This window comes from Ranitomeya variabilis, chromosome 4, assembly GCF_051348905.1.
Source record: "Ranitomeya variabilis isolate aRanVar5 chromosome 4, aRanVar5.hap1, whole genome shotgun sequence".
NCBI lineage: Eukaryota > Metazoa > Chordata > Amphibia > Anura > Dendrobatidae > Ranitomeya > Ranitomeya variabilis.
This window is the reverse complement of record NC_135235.1, coordinates 593,885,187-593,899,898: the sequence shown is the minus strand read 5'-3', so window position 1 is coordinate 593,899,898 and position 14,712 is coordinate 593,885,187. Positions and strand designations below refer to the sequence as shown.

The following is a 14,712-nucleotide window of genomic DNA, read 5'->3' as shown; positions in this document are numbered from 1 at the left end:
GTAACTCCAGGAGTGATTTCATGTTTTAGTAGGTGGAAAAAAGATCTAAAAAATATAATCCATTGATGGTGCCGAGATTTATGTTTTTGTGTCCTTGCACTATGAATATTGCCAATCAGGTTATGGGTGACCGATGAGTTATTAACAAACGAGGGTTATTTTTGCTTTTAGATATTACCATAATTATATGGACAAGACCCTTTGTGTTACCCCTCCAGCCCCTCACGGCCACATGTTTCCCTTGTCTAGGACTGGTCAGACCACTGACTTCTATTCACCAGACCTTTCACCAACAGAAAACAAAAAATCCAGCCAAGACCCCGGGCTGTTGAGCAGTGAGAATCCTACATCAGACGAGAATGGCACAACGTTCCTCTCCCAAAACTCCAGCAATCGTTTTCCTCACTTCCCAGACGTTTACAGACTGTAGTAAAAAAGAGGAGATGCTACACAATGGTAGATATGGCCCCTATCCCCTATTTTTTTAGATTTGTTGCGATCAATTTCTAAATGAGTTATTTTTTTCAAATAAAATGGAAAAATGTCTGACATTCACCTTCTGATAATTGTTCTAGTTTCTGTTGTGTGTACAATATGGTTATAAGTAAGGGATGAGTGGACCTGTGGAAGTTCAGGTTATGGTGCATGATCAGAACTTTAGTCCAAAGTTCAGAACTGTACCCGAACCTGAACCAGAGTCCAAACAATAGAGACCTGAACTTTGGATCTGGAAAAAAAATTCCATTTCTCTCCAACGCATTTCCCCTGAAATCCAAACATTGCAACTGATTTTGTGTGTCCCATCCGGACCCCAACAGTCACAGCTTAATTGTCAAATAGCAGAAACACATTTTGGTTTTGAGTGTTTATTGAATAAAAGCAGCAATGTCACATAAAAAATATACAAAGTTTAATAAGACTGGAGATTATAACAACATTTTATGTACAAATCTACAAAAGGTATTAACAAAATCCCAAAAACTATGTACATAGAAGGCGGCAGCAATACTATCTGCCCCGATATTGGTCACAATGAAAAAAGTTCAGAAATCCAGGTGGAGTCTGGTGGTGTGGTTAGAGTCTTTCCGGTCATGTGGGTGGAGTCTTTCCAGTCATGTGGGCAGGGACTTGCTTTCAGATGGGAAGATTTATGAGTATGAACTTTTGAAGGATTTTAGAATATTCTCCAAAGAACTTGAAATTGGGGTTCTAATGTTTGCTTCTTAGATTTTCTCAAAACAGATCTTACTAAACAAGAGAGAATTTAAAAAAAAACAAAAGAAAAAACAAAACTTTAAATGTTTTCGACTCAGAGTGCATCCATCTGTTGTGGCGATCCTCTGAATCGTGCGGCTACGTGTGTTTTCTCTTGTTGTGGCTTCCTCTTCTCACAGATGAACCTCCACGTCCCTGCGAAGCCTTGATCCATTTATAGCAGAATTGAGCATTGACACGGGTACTTTCTGTAAATGCACCGCACTCCGACCCCGATCTGCACTCCACCATGAGGACCCCGACCTCTGCAGATTTCAGACATTAGACTTCATGGCTGACTGTAAACATCTGCACCTTGTGTAATCTGAGGGGTTAAAGGATCGTGGACAGCACTGTCAATAAATCCCAGTGCCAGCCAGTATAGATGCAGGAACCAGTACACTTTTCTTCATGTGTCACTCAGAGCTGGGAACACACAGACACCTGTCAATGAGAGATGATGGGAATGTAATCAGTATTTAGGAAGATGAACACTTGCTTGTTACATAATTGTTTATTTAGGGGAAAAGGCAGGGGCTTGGGACCCCCGAGAGTCTAATAGTGTTATGGCAACATTATCTGTATGCAGTGAGCTTGTAACGAAGATTATAGGGCTCGTCCACACACCACAGCAATTCAGCATTTTGCCCAAAATGTGAAACTGCTGAAAATCCACATTTTTACCAATTTGGTCTGGATTTCACAAAGTTTTCCACTGTGGAAAATCAACTGTGGACTCTCTGATGGTGAAGAAAATAGGCAATTATTTAGTGGGACTGTCACTTTGTCACCCAGCTCTTTCCAGATCCTGATTGGCACATGTATTTCCAGCATCAGGGCTTGTGCAGACGGCCGTAGATTGTCTGAGAGAATAGGGTGGATTATGCTTATCACACTCTGATCCGAGTGTCAGCATGGTGTGACCCAATTCTCTCGGATGAGGAGAAGATGGAGAAAATAAAAAAGTCTCCATCTTAAAAGTTCATACCGGAAAGAGAGAAGAGATATGAGAGAGAAATATTTGGGTACAGTTCTGTTATCTGAACCGAACTTTGGGTCCTTTCATCCCTAATCTTCTCGATTCAGTCAGTGCACAGAAATCAGACTGTACTCAGATGGCATCCGAGTGCAGTCTGATTGTTACCACGCACTCATTGATTTGGGAATTTTGGATCAAACTCAGAATAGTCTCCGTCTGAGGAAAATATCAGAAATGCGTACAGCTAACATTGGTCCGATGTTTTTTTGGATCACAGAAGTACCGAAAATATCCTCGTCTGCACCTGCCTTTACTGAATGTAATCTCTTATGCCATTCAGGGTCAGAGGAAAGCTGGGTAACAGCCCGTATTTATGGTTCTGAAGGAGTTGGAGTTGTTACCCCGATTTCTATACATTGAATGACATTCGGGGCACTAGAAATATTGAAGGAAGATGCCCTCTGTATGTATAATGGACAAATTAAAGGGGATATTCCCATCTCAATCTTTTATACCGTATCCATGGGATTGGTTCCTTAATGTCTGATAGACGCGTTTCCCACCACTATGACCTGGATCTATCTTGAAAACGTGCACCATCCAGAATTGAGGTGGGTATGCAGGTGAACCTTTCTCCATTCATTTGTATAGATCTTCCAAAAGAGGACTAGCAGTTTTCAGAACTCCCATATAAATCAAATGAGGGACCTGGGAGAAATCCTTCATTTTCTGGATCAATTTCAAGGGTGCCAACACTTTCGACCATGACTGTATGTCATAAAAAGTTAAGATAGGAATATTTTTACATTTAGGACCATGATAGCGTGTTGTAGAAGCCACCAGGGAGTGGGCACCTTGTGCCGTACACCATGTAGTTTGAATATTTTGGATTGAGGCCCTCTAAGTTGTGATGATAACCTGGACATCTATTGGCCCAAAGCTCAGGATATTCCCCAATCATTGCAGTTCCTAATCATTACTTATATAGTGGTGACATTACTGCACTCCTCTCTGTGGCCTGAGCCAAGATCGCTCCACCATCCGCTGCCAGTACATGCCAATCTTATAATCCAGGACGAGGGTGACTAGTAACATAAAACCAGGATCATAAAGTTTCTTGGAATTTTTGTAATAACTATCCCTTTAAATGACTGCTGATGGGAGTCCAAACTGTTCCAATGGGGATCCAAAATCACAACCCCCTTAGCGATCTCCAAAATGTACAGTCCAGACACACCTACTGTCTACCTCCTGAGGAAGGCCACTGGAAGATCTCTGCTGGGCATTAGCGTCCCCGAGTGAATGGTCTCCACAGGTTCATCATCCGTGGCCACGATGTTGTATCTCCGAACCAGCTGAAACATAGATTAGACATCCAAATAAAGGGCCAGTACATCATTATGAAGCCTCTTCCTTACGTAAGGAAAGGTATTAATGAGGGGAACTTGTGGGACTCGTGGGGCGAGCCAGAGCTCGATAGGTTTACCATTAATAAAATATTAAAACCATATTTTTATTTGATTTAATTCCTTTAATCACAGACTGTTCTCACGTAGGCTGCCGTCACACTAGCAGTATTTGGTCAGTATTTTACCTCAGAATTTCTCAGCCAAAACCAGGAGTGGAACAATCAGAGGAAAAGTATAACAGAAACATATGTACCACTTCTGCATTTATCACCCACTCCTGGTTTTGGCTTACAAATACTGAGGTAAAATACTGACCAAATACTGCTAGTGTGACGGCAGCCTTATGTTTCCTTATCTTACAGACACTATAGTCAATTCCATAGATGTCTCATTAACCTATAGGTTGCTGGCACTGCACTATACAGGGCTGAGGCTTTTCTCCTAACTTCTTAATATACACTTATCTCAACACTGGACGTCTATTGGACTGTGGTGGGGAAACGTGATCTAGAGCGCCCACGATGGACACAAACTGAAGTTTTATCTGGAAACATCAACCCCACGCAACTCTTGATTTCTATTTCTATGTTAAATAAAGACATTCTTTATTCACCAGTGTCGTTACTATCAAAAAATGGCTGCTGTTCAAAGCATCGCACTGGGGGGTTTATTAATACTCTAAAGCGCCATTTTTTTTGTTGGATAAAAGTAGGTTTTACATTAAAAAAAAATTAAAAATCTTCTTTTAGTTCTTACTCCACTAGTTTGTTTTTTTTAAAGTTAATTTGTTGGATGGGTTTAAGACCCTGGTACTTGGGAGGCACGGGACACAGACCCTTGGGGCGCATGTGATACTCACCCAGCAGAGACTAAGCTGCAGCTGCAGTTCTGCCAGGCGTCGGCCGATGCACATCCTTTTTCCGATTCCAAAAGGTACATACGCAAATGGGTTGATTGTGCTCTTGTCCTGCAGCCACCTCTCTGGGCGAAACGCTCTGCATTCATCAAAGCATTCTTCATTGGATCCTAGCACGTGGCTGTTGATGGTCAGGACAGTCTGTATGAGGGGGACAACAAAGTCCTTACTGTCAGCACATTGTATCAGGATGGACCTGAACTACAGGTCCCTCTCACTGCAAATGGCAGTTGTCAGAGAGGGAACATACAGAATAGGACGCATTGTAATGTAGTGAGCTGGTGAATAGGAAGGGGTGCAGTGTAATGGGCCAGAGGAGATATCAGGGAGCAATGTAATGAAGGGTGAAGGGTCAGACACACAGCATACAGTGAGGTGGAGGTCAGGGGACAGTGTGCCCATTAGGTAGAAGGATATATCAGGGTGCAGCGTAGTGAGCCGGAGGATATATCGGGGTACAGCGTAGTGAGCAGGAGGATATATCAGGGTACAGTGTGCTGAGCAGGGGGATATATCAGGGTACAGCGTGCTGAGCAGGGGGATATATCAGGGTACAGTGTGCTGAGCAGGGGGATATATCAGGGTACAGTGTGCTGAGCAGGAGGATATATCAGGGTACAGTGTACTGAGCAGGAGGATATATCAGGGTACAGTGTGCTGAACAAGAGGATATATCAGGGTACAGTGTGCTGGGCAGGAGGATATATCAGGGTACAGTGTGCTGAGCAGGAGGATATATCAGGGTACAGTGTGCTGAGCAGGAGGATATATCAGGGTACAGTGTGCTGAGCAGGAGGATATATCAGGGTACAGTGTGCTGAGCAGGGGGATATATCAGGGTACAGTGTGCTGAGCAGGAGGATATATCAGGGTACAGTGTGCTGAGCAGGAGGATATATCAGGGTACAGTGTGCTGAGCAGGGGCTATGGTGCAGTGAGCCTGTGGGGTGATTAGACACGGAGCAGTATACTGAGCGTGGTGATATAATCCAGGAGTAGATCTGATAACATTTCTCCCTTTAATCAAACAGCCGATTGTTACATAACATTTCCCTGCTTTGCTGATTTTGGCCAATTCACCCCAGCACTTTGCCAGCTTGATCTGCCAGGCGGTGTTGCTGTGTGGGGAGGGGTCCTGGCACTGGAAGCTCAACATTGTGAGATGTCAGCTGTTGAGGCCTACCATTGCTATAGGGTCTGTGGGGAGGGGTGAAGGGTCAGACACACAGCATACAGTGAGGTGGAGGTCAGGGGGCATGTGTCCACAGGGCAGAAGAAAAACACAGAAACCAGAGGATCAGTCCTGCACATATAGGGTAAGGGTTGGCATTTAGATTTCTTTTTGTATCAGCTCTTTTTTCTGTTTGCTTTCAGAGAATGGAAACCGTCATTGTTTAGGATGAAATCTGTCCTGGTTATGTGACTATGCAATTACTTTAATGAGAGTACTCACCCCTTTGGGTAAAACATATTCTCCGAGTACAGTCTCCTTATCCAGGGTGCGGGTGGTGAATGGAACAGAGGGGCTTATCCTAGAACACACAATTGACAAGAGATATATATATATATATATATATATATATATATATATATATATATATATATACACATATACATATACACACACACTATAATATATACGAATATCTTCATATATATTACAGGAATGGATCACGTTTGATAGTGTTGTAGGTGCAGCTCTGGATGTGACTGGAGTAGAAGACCTGATTACAGATATAGGCTAGGGTCGCACGACCATAGCTTCTGTAATCTGAGATAATCGGGTCGATTATGCTAATGACACTCTGATCAAACTCTGATCAGAGTGTCACCATAGTGTAATTCGATTTTCTCAGATGCCAGAATTGGAGAACACTGAGGAGAAGATGGAGGACAAAATTTCTCCGAGTCTGTCCGATAATTTCCATGAACCCATAGGCTAGAAAGGGTGAGTCTCGTCCGATTTACGCAATGCTGTGATTTTTTTTTCTCATGCCGAGAAAGACAACACTGCTCAGCACTGCCCCATAGAATAACATTGGTCCGAGAAAACATCAGATAACACTCATCTGGTGGTGTGAGCGATCCCGTAATGGAACTCGTCCCTCGTACCTCATGGATTCCTTTAAGCACGCCTTTAGATACGGCATATTCCTAATATCTTCCGCTGTCGGCACTTGGTCCGGCGATAACACGCTCTGAATCTCGTCGTAAAGTTTCTTTTGAATGGTTGGATGACGGGAAATATTAAATATGGCCCAGAGAAAGCTGTTTGCCGTCTGCAAAAGAAATGAATCGCACCAAGTTTAGCGACTACATGAAGCCACTTAAATTGTTAGCGAGTCCCACGGGAGCAGATGTCAGTGGTCGCATGGCGGCGTGCACCCAACTCTGTCACGTCAGCTCTATCACTGCTGATAATGGAGGTAAACCCTTCATACCGTCTCCACGGCTCCGATCAGCATCTCGGTGATGGTGGCGTACATCTCCTTCTTGGACAGTTTGCTGTCCTTGTAGATGGTGCAGAGGAAGTCTTCATTGTCCTTAGATGACAGCTTCATCAGTCTCCGGTCTATGTGACACTTGGCTGTGGAGGAAGCGAGGAATGAGATGGAGAATGTAGCAGATCATGGTAAAGAGCGATACTGCTTGCTGTTTGCTAACCAATCCTATCATGTTATTGTCTGCTTATAGGTGCATCTATCATACGTGATACTGTCTGCTGAGCTATATATCTTAGCCTTTCGTTCTATACTCTCGGATGAACTGTAGTATCTCAGTTTTTTCATGATACACTCTGCTCTGCTGAATGGCAGTAAGTTATCCTCTATCAATTGCATAGGTGATAACTTGCTGATCACTGGGGTCCGACCACTGGGACCCCCAGTGATCTCGCAAGCTGGAAACTGGAGTCCTATCTTGAATGCACATTCTCAATTTCTGCTCCATTCATTATCTATAGGACTACCGGAGAAAAACGGAGTGACAGTGGAAAGGGGATAACTTGTAATTTTGGGAAAAACTGTTTAAGTCTACAATGCATAATACCCTCAGCTGACTTGTGTATCTAAGTCTATCTCAGCAGCACAACCGCCATCATGTCGTGTGTGAGAAGCTGAAGGAGATGGGTCTATAACGCACCGGTTCTGAAGATGCTGTCCCAGGCCTCGGTGTGATTTTTCCAAATCTTTGTGTTTAAGCTTCTGTGCAATTCCACTGGCGTCACCATCATCAGCCCAAATGTGCTCATCATCTGCCATAGAGAACAGGATTACAGTCAGGGCAATGGTACAGTCATTATAATGTACACATGAGCATAATACGTCTGTACGGACAGCTGGATATGTCATATATAGACAAGGCACCAATCCCAAGGGGATTAATTCTGCTTTATCAGGTTGCTCCCATTTTCCTCCCTGGAGAATTGCAGGTATTACTAGGGATAAATGACTTACTGTTTTTATGGCTGTGATGAAGTCCAAAGCCTCTTCTCCAAGATTGGGCTGCAAAAATCCAAATCTTTTCTCATAGAGAACGAGACAAATACCTGAAAAAAAAGAGCAAGGGTTAAGATACATGTGATAAAAAAAATGTGTGATTGGTTAAATGTATAAAAACTAAGGGTGGAATATAAGTAATAAAGCTGACTTTTTTTTACTTAAATGCATGTATTTGGGGCTAAAAATCATTTTTGCAATTGGGATTTATTAAAAATTTTGCACAGTTTCCCTTCCACAGCCTTTATGCTGCACTGTCTTCTGTTGGATGCAGAATGAGTTAACAAAGAATCAATCAGTGAGTTTGACAGTCTGTAACTCTTTTCTGTATTTTTCTGACCTCTTCTCAGCTGATTCACGTCTGCAGACCACATCACAGTTAAAGGGCTTATGCCCTGTATAAATATAAATATTTACGCCACAAACAATTTTTTTTAATTTGCTTGATTTGAAAATGTCCTACTGGTATCCCTATATAGCTAATCCCTCTTTTTTTTTTTCTTTAATCCTGTGATATTTTGTTTGAGGAGAGTCTCAAGTGGAATGTCACAGGAGATTGGTCCCACAGTCACTTCTTACAGCTTCTATCGCCCTTCCTGGAACAGGAAATTGTCAGGGACACAAGCATGGGGATTGACAGCAGTTATACAACTTTTAACACCGCATTACAATGGATTGTCATCAGGGGGCGGCGCTGCTGTCACTTACCCTGCTTCTATCACAGCCCCCTGATGATATCACACTTAAGTTAAAGAAGCTGCGAATATGAATATTGCTGGGTATATGTTATTTACCTTAAAATGACTTTATAATACCTTCTAATACTCAATTTATGGCATCATTAATACAGTTTAATGATTTCATTCTCCTATATTGTCCATGTGATCTTGTTAGCATTCATCCATTGTGGCTTTCTTATTAATTGCTCTCTTATCATCTTAACCAATAAATACTTGACTACATAACATAATAAGATTACTAATTTGCTTTATACATGGTGCATGTGACCCCTTTTTTTTAGGTTTGAATAGCCAAACTGTGCAAAATTTTTACTGTAACCGGATTGCAAAAAAATTTGTTAGCCTAATTTAAAGTGATCACCACATTTCCGCTCCCGCAGCGATCCCTCCACCTTCCCGGCTCGTGCCCTTGTATAATAGGGACTTACTCTCCAATGACCACTTGTTCAGCTCACAGTACAGGTCTGTGATCCTTCCTTCCTCTGTACGGACGCTGTCAATCCTCCGGATAAAATCCTCCATCACCTGGAAGGGGAAAATGGAGAAAAATATAATGTAGCCGGAATCATGACCATTATTGTGTCAGTGGTGGTGACACTTCTCAGCCCCGGTAGCTACGTGGCTGCCATTACAGTTCCCACAGAGGAAGCTCACTAGATTTCAAAGACCCCTCCATTATACAGACAGAGCTGCTTATGATCAAACACTTGGTATTTGTGAGGCTGAGTACGTTGGGTATCAGCTCATATAGCGGCCATGTTGGTTGTCACCTGGATTTAGGTTGCGGAATTTTACCTCATTGATTTTGGTGTCTAACTTCCCAACTTCCGACGGTTTCATCAGCTTCTGCTGGAAGGCGCTGCGGACCCGCTGCCAGTCTTTACCTTCTCTGGATGGAGAGGAAAGGCAGGATTACACTGAGCCCCAACAACCCATGATCCTGCCAATATGGCTGCCCTGCGAATACTGAGGTGGCTCCTATCCATTGTATAGATCTCTGCTTGCATGTAGTGAATGAGCACAGCCTTGCTTACATCTAGAAAGTGAAAACATCTAATAGCTAATAGTTTTAGCAGCAGAGGGTTTGTTACAGTTGCAGGCCAGGCCTTAGAGTGAGGTAAACATCCCAGACTAATACATTTAACCTTGACTGGCACATTGTAACAACCATCAGGACAGGAGAGATTTGTGCTGCGGCCGCTCTTAGATCTCCTAATGAGTCTTGTACAAATAGAGACATCACCACGGGATTTCTGAGGCAGTAAGAATAATATTACGTCTGTGCCGTCACCCGGCGGTGCTGCTCGTCTGGATGCTGCTGGGTTGGTTTTCCTGTCCCCTCCATGTTTAGAATTCATCTTTATTCATGATTTTCATGACTAAGTGGGAAAATATGTGGCAATGTCTCCTCACAGTTTATCCAGATTTTGCAAATGGGTGACCTCCCTGGTAGCCGGGTGTGAGAACACAGTGCATGGGCGAGGTGCTGTACTATTAGTGTAACCTGTGCAGCTGCACAGGGGCCCGAGAGGTAAGGGGGCCACTAGTACCTTCAAAGTAGGTGGAATTGTGCATTATGAGGAGTTGTTGGACTGCAAAAGGCCCATATATTGTTCTTGACCCAGGGCCCTCCTAGGTCTGTGTATACTCCTGGTCCCGTAGACTGCAGACCCTTGGACAACACGCTTGTATGAGACTGATGAGCACAGATGCCATAACTTCTGTCACCAAGCTTTCCACAGACCCTGCATGGCATATCAGACTATGGTCACAAGTCGCCGTTTTGTTGGTTTTTACAAATCTGCAGCAATTTACAGAACAATATCAGCTTTCAAATTCCCATTCACAGGTTGCAGAAAAAAAAAATGAAAGCATGGTTTGGATGTCAGATCTGCGGCGTGCACATTCTAGTACAGATCTCACCCTACTCATTGCTTTGTTATGGAGTAGGGCGAAATCTGTAGCCAAACACACAACAAAACCCACAAGTAAGTAACAGGTGGATTTGTGACCTAGTTGCAGCAGACGTTTTTTGCAACGTGTGAACATGACCTAGCATGCACTGGTATACATGGTGTGTACAGGTGAGGCTTGGGCTATACGGTGACATGTGTAGTACTCTGGGGGTGCTGCATCCCATCCATCAGGTGAGCAGTAGGGGTGCTGACCATTGTATGACCCCCTTAGGCATCAAAAATAATTTCTCCCCATTGTTAAGATCTCTGCTTGCTGGGACCTTTAGGGTATGTGCACACGTAGGTGGGATGTCTGCGCCTGTTTTTGTAAATCCGCAGGTAAACCGCACTGCGGATTCAATGCAGAATTACTGCGGATTTACCGCGTTTTTTGTGCGGATTCCACCTGCGGATTCCTATTATGGAGCAGGTGTAAACCGCAGCGGAATCCGCACAAAGAATTGACATGCTGCGGAATGTAACCCTCATCGTTTCCGCGCGTTTTTTTCCGCAGAATGGGCACTGCGGATTGCGTTTCCCATAGGTATACATTGTACTGTAAACTCATGGAAAACAGCTGCAGATCCGCAGCGTCAAAACCGCTGCGGATCCACAGCAAAATCCGTGTGCACATAGCCTTACAGTGTGAGACAACTTGCAGAGCTGTTTGTTAATTTCATTGTTTAGGTGAATGTGTAAAATTCAGGTAGAACAGACGTTTTGTGCTGGATCTGTGATTATCTCAGAGGATTGTCTACACTGATACACTGTCACCAACTCTCAGCTGTGCTCAGTCTCTGGATGTAATCAATAAAGGAGAATATTTACTGACAGTAGAGACCCCGAGAATGGTGAGGAATTGAAGCGCAAAGACACAGAACCTCACATTATACAATGAGCACATTTTCTAATTCCTACTGAGCTTCTCCGACAGTGAAAGGGAAAGTACAGAAGTGAGAACTGAGGGATGCTGACTCACAACCAGAGCTGCAAGAAAAACATCTGCGTGTGGCAACTTACATGGATCATGTGCAGGTGATCCAGGATGATGAGGAGAGTGATCCATTCCCCACAATCATGCAGCCCAAAAGTCACTGAGGGCTCATTCTCTGCTGCCAATATCTCTGCTCCGCGGTCACATCTGGTACCCCGGATGATGCCCCTGATGCCTGCGCCACTGTGACAAATCTGCCTGCCTGGTCTAAGATTGTGAAAATCAATCTGCCCCAATGTTGTATCATCTAGACACAGAAATGTATCAGCCCTGCAGGTAGAAGAACAGGTGGAGCAGCTCTCCAGCGTACGAACCCTGCATACCGCAGCTTCCCGGATCCCGGCCAGTGCGATTGGGGATAACTGCACCCATACCCCAATACCCCGATCTAAGCCATGACGTGGTAACAATATCACAGATTCCTACAGCTCTCTAATGACCATAGTAATAAAACCTCCTAAAGGGGAACGTTACAAGTGAGAACTGCTGGTCTCCTCAATCACATAGACTTACAGTATCAGGAGTCCATAGGCCTCTTGCCGGTAGTCTCTGTACGCCTTCCATGGCTTGATCTCCAGCCTCTTGGGGTAATTGCTTTCTTCCCTGAACAGAGCTTCCAGCAGGCAGGGGGCTCCGATGTGGACAGAGTCAAAAGAGCCGAGCTTCATGCGGAATATCTTCCCAAACTGCTTGTGGTACCCAGCCTGGAGGGACAAAAGCCTCGTTAAAAGACAGAACAGAGACATCCTAATACACAGTGTATCCCACAATATAAATCTAGACAACGCCGGGGAAAAGGAAACAGTCACTTTTAGTTCCTCTTACTCCTAACTAATCCCATGTTCTGTTCATTTCTTTTACTTTCATTATCAGCTTTATCTCCTTAACTTTCTTTTCATTTCCTCTTTTTTCTTAAGATTACTCTTTATCTTCTTCTCCTTAGTTTCCTTTCTTCTTTTCCTCCTTCTCCTTGGCTTCCCTTTCTTCTTTTTCTCTTTCTCCCAGGTTTCCTCCTTCTCCTTAGTTTCCGTTCTTTTTTGCTTTCTTTGCTTCTTTACATAATTCTCTTACATTTCCTTTCTTGTTCTTCTCCTCCTTATTTTCCTTTCTTTTTCTGTTTCTCGTTGGTTTCCTTCCTTGTTCTCCAGCATCCTCTTCATCTTCATTGTCTTTCCTCTTAATTCTTTGCCGCTTCTCTTTTTTCCCCCATCAACCCCTTTTTCCTTCTTCACCTCGTTTCTTTTCTCCTCCTCATACTCTGGCACATTCCTATCAACTTCTTCATTTTCCATTCCTCTACTACTTTGACTTTTCCTTCCCTTCTTGTTCCTTTTTGCATTCATCTTCATTTTTTTACCACTTCTCTTTTCTCTTATTACTAAGTTACATTTCCTTCATTTTTACCCTTTCCCTGCCACAGAGTTCGGTTATTAACGTATTCTCTCATCGCAGATTGGAAATGTTCTCTGACACTAGCAGAAGCAGGAAAATGTAATCTGACAATTTAAACAAATGTATCAAGCTAATGTAATATAAACATAAAATAATGGAATAACAGTCTGAGAATGTAGTATAATGTAGCACCACATGCCATAATATAACCTAACAATGTAATAAGATGAATGTAACTATATGTAAAAAATATAATGTAATAATAGAAAAAAAATGTAACAATATAATGTAAAAAAAATTAGAGAAAGGAGTATAATGTAGCATGTCATAATAATGTATAAAAACAAAATAAAAGAATATAGCATAATACATGTAATATATAACATAACCATATAAAGTGCCATAATATAATGTATAAAAACAATATAAGAGAATATAGTATAATATAACATGTAATATATAACATAGCGTAACCATATAATGTGCCATAATATAATGTAATGTATAAAAACGATATAAAAGAGAATATCGTATACCACATGTAATATATAACATAATGTGACCATATAAAGTGCCATAATATGATATATTGATATGACAAGTAATGGTAGAACTCGAGAATAATGTGAATTTTATGAGAATCCATCCTAAGACTATTATCCTAATAAGACTATTCTACTACTCTGTATATCAGCATTATACCCTGAGTTGACATCATATTTCAGTGATGCCTATTTTTTGGATTCTTCTTCCCAGGTTGCATTGTTCTCCCACAGGTAATAAACACAATACTGTTACCTGTACTATATTACATTATCTTCCCTGTTGGGGAATATTGGATTAGGTCCCACTATATGAGCTAGTTACCAGCGCTTGGTGCTGCCTCTTCAGTCCTCCTTTCCTCAGGATGTCCACCAGGCTCCCCAGGATGGGCCAGTTGGTGGGGCCGGGCAGCGCAGACGGGTGGTGTGGGCAGGAGGGTGGAGGTGACGGGCTCACAGGCAGCTCCTGGGATTTCAGGTCACAGGTCACTGCGGGGTTAGGGATGCTGTGGTGGACACCAATGCCCCTAGCCTTCATCATCATCAGCCACATTTGGACTCTTGCAGCCATTGCGCAGGGGGTTGCTTGGTTGTGGCCGCTGTCAGAGGCTGCATGGTGCTATGGTCTATATATGTATAGCAGGGGTGTCAGGACCAATGGGAGAGGCCGGCGCGTCACAAGGTGCTCTGGTTCTCCGGGTTCATGATAGGGCTGTGCTCCTGGCAGCAGAAAGCCGGGCTGCAGCCAAATCCCAGGAGCAGGGCGTTGTCCAGCACCGCTCTCCTGATTGGTCGGCACACACAGGCTCCGCCCTCACAGCCCTGAAAAGTGCCTTTTTTCCCTCTTTGATACTTTGTTTAATGTGACAATAGTGACCAGCTGGTATGTGTCATGTGTGGAATGGCTGCACTCAGTCACCCGGGGATTAACCCGCACAGCACAGGCCACGCTACACCTGTGGGTGCAGGCTGCACAGGTAGCAGAGCTCCACCGCAATAATGCACGAGCTTCACCTGCAGTCCTATGTAACATT

The 14,712-nt window shown here is 43.3% G+C and overlaps 1 protein-coding gene across 1 annotated transcript; it reads right to left on the bottom strand.

Annotated features, from left to right (window-relative positions):
- Positions 1 to 854: 854 nt before the first annotated feature.
- CYP24A1 (cytochrome P450 family 24 subfamily A member 1) lies at positions 855 to 14,491 on the bottom strand. Its single transcript, XM_077253176.1, has 12 exons — positions 14,004 to 14,491; positions 12,258 to 12,448; positions 9,591 to 9,684; positions 9,224 to 9,320; positions 8,014 to 8,105; positions 7,700 to 7,811; positions 7,000 to 7,145; positions 6,671 to 6,837; positions 6,012 to 6,090; positions 4,502 to 4,699; positions 3,471 to 3,588; positions 855 to 1,698 (listed from the first exon to the last, which is right to left on the bottom strand). Exons 1-11 carry the CDS (start codon positions 14,247 to 14,249, stop codon positions 3,478 to 3,480), a joined length of 1,533 nt encoding a protein of 510 aa, XP_077109291.1. The 5' UTR covers positions 14,250 to 14,491; the 3' UTR covers positions 855 to 1,698; positions 3,471 to 3,477.
- Positions 14,492 to 14,712: the final 221 nt, after the last annotated feature.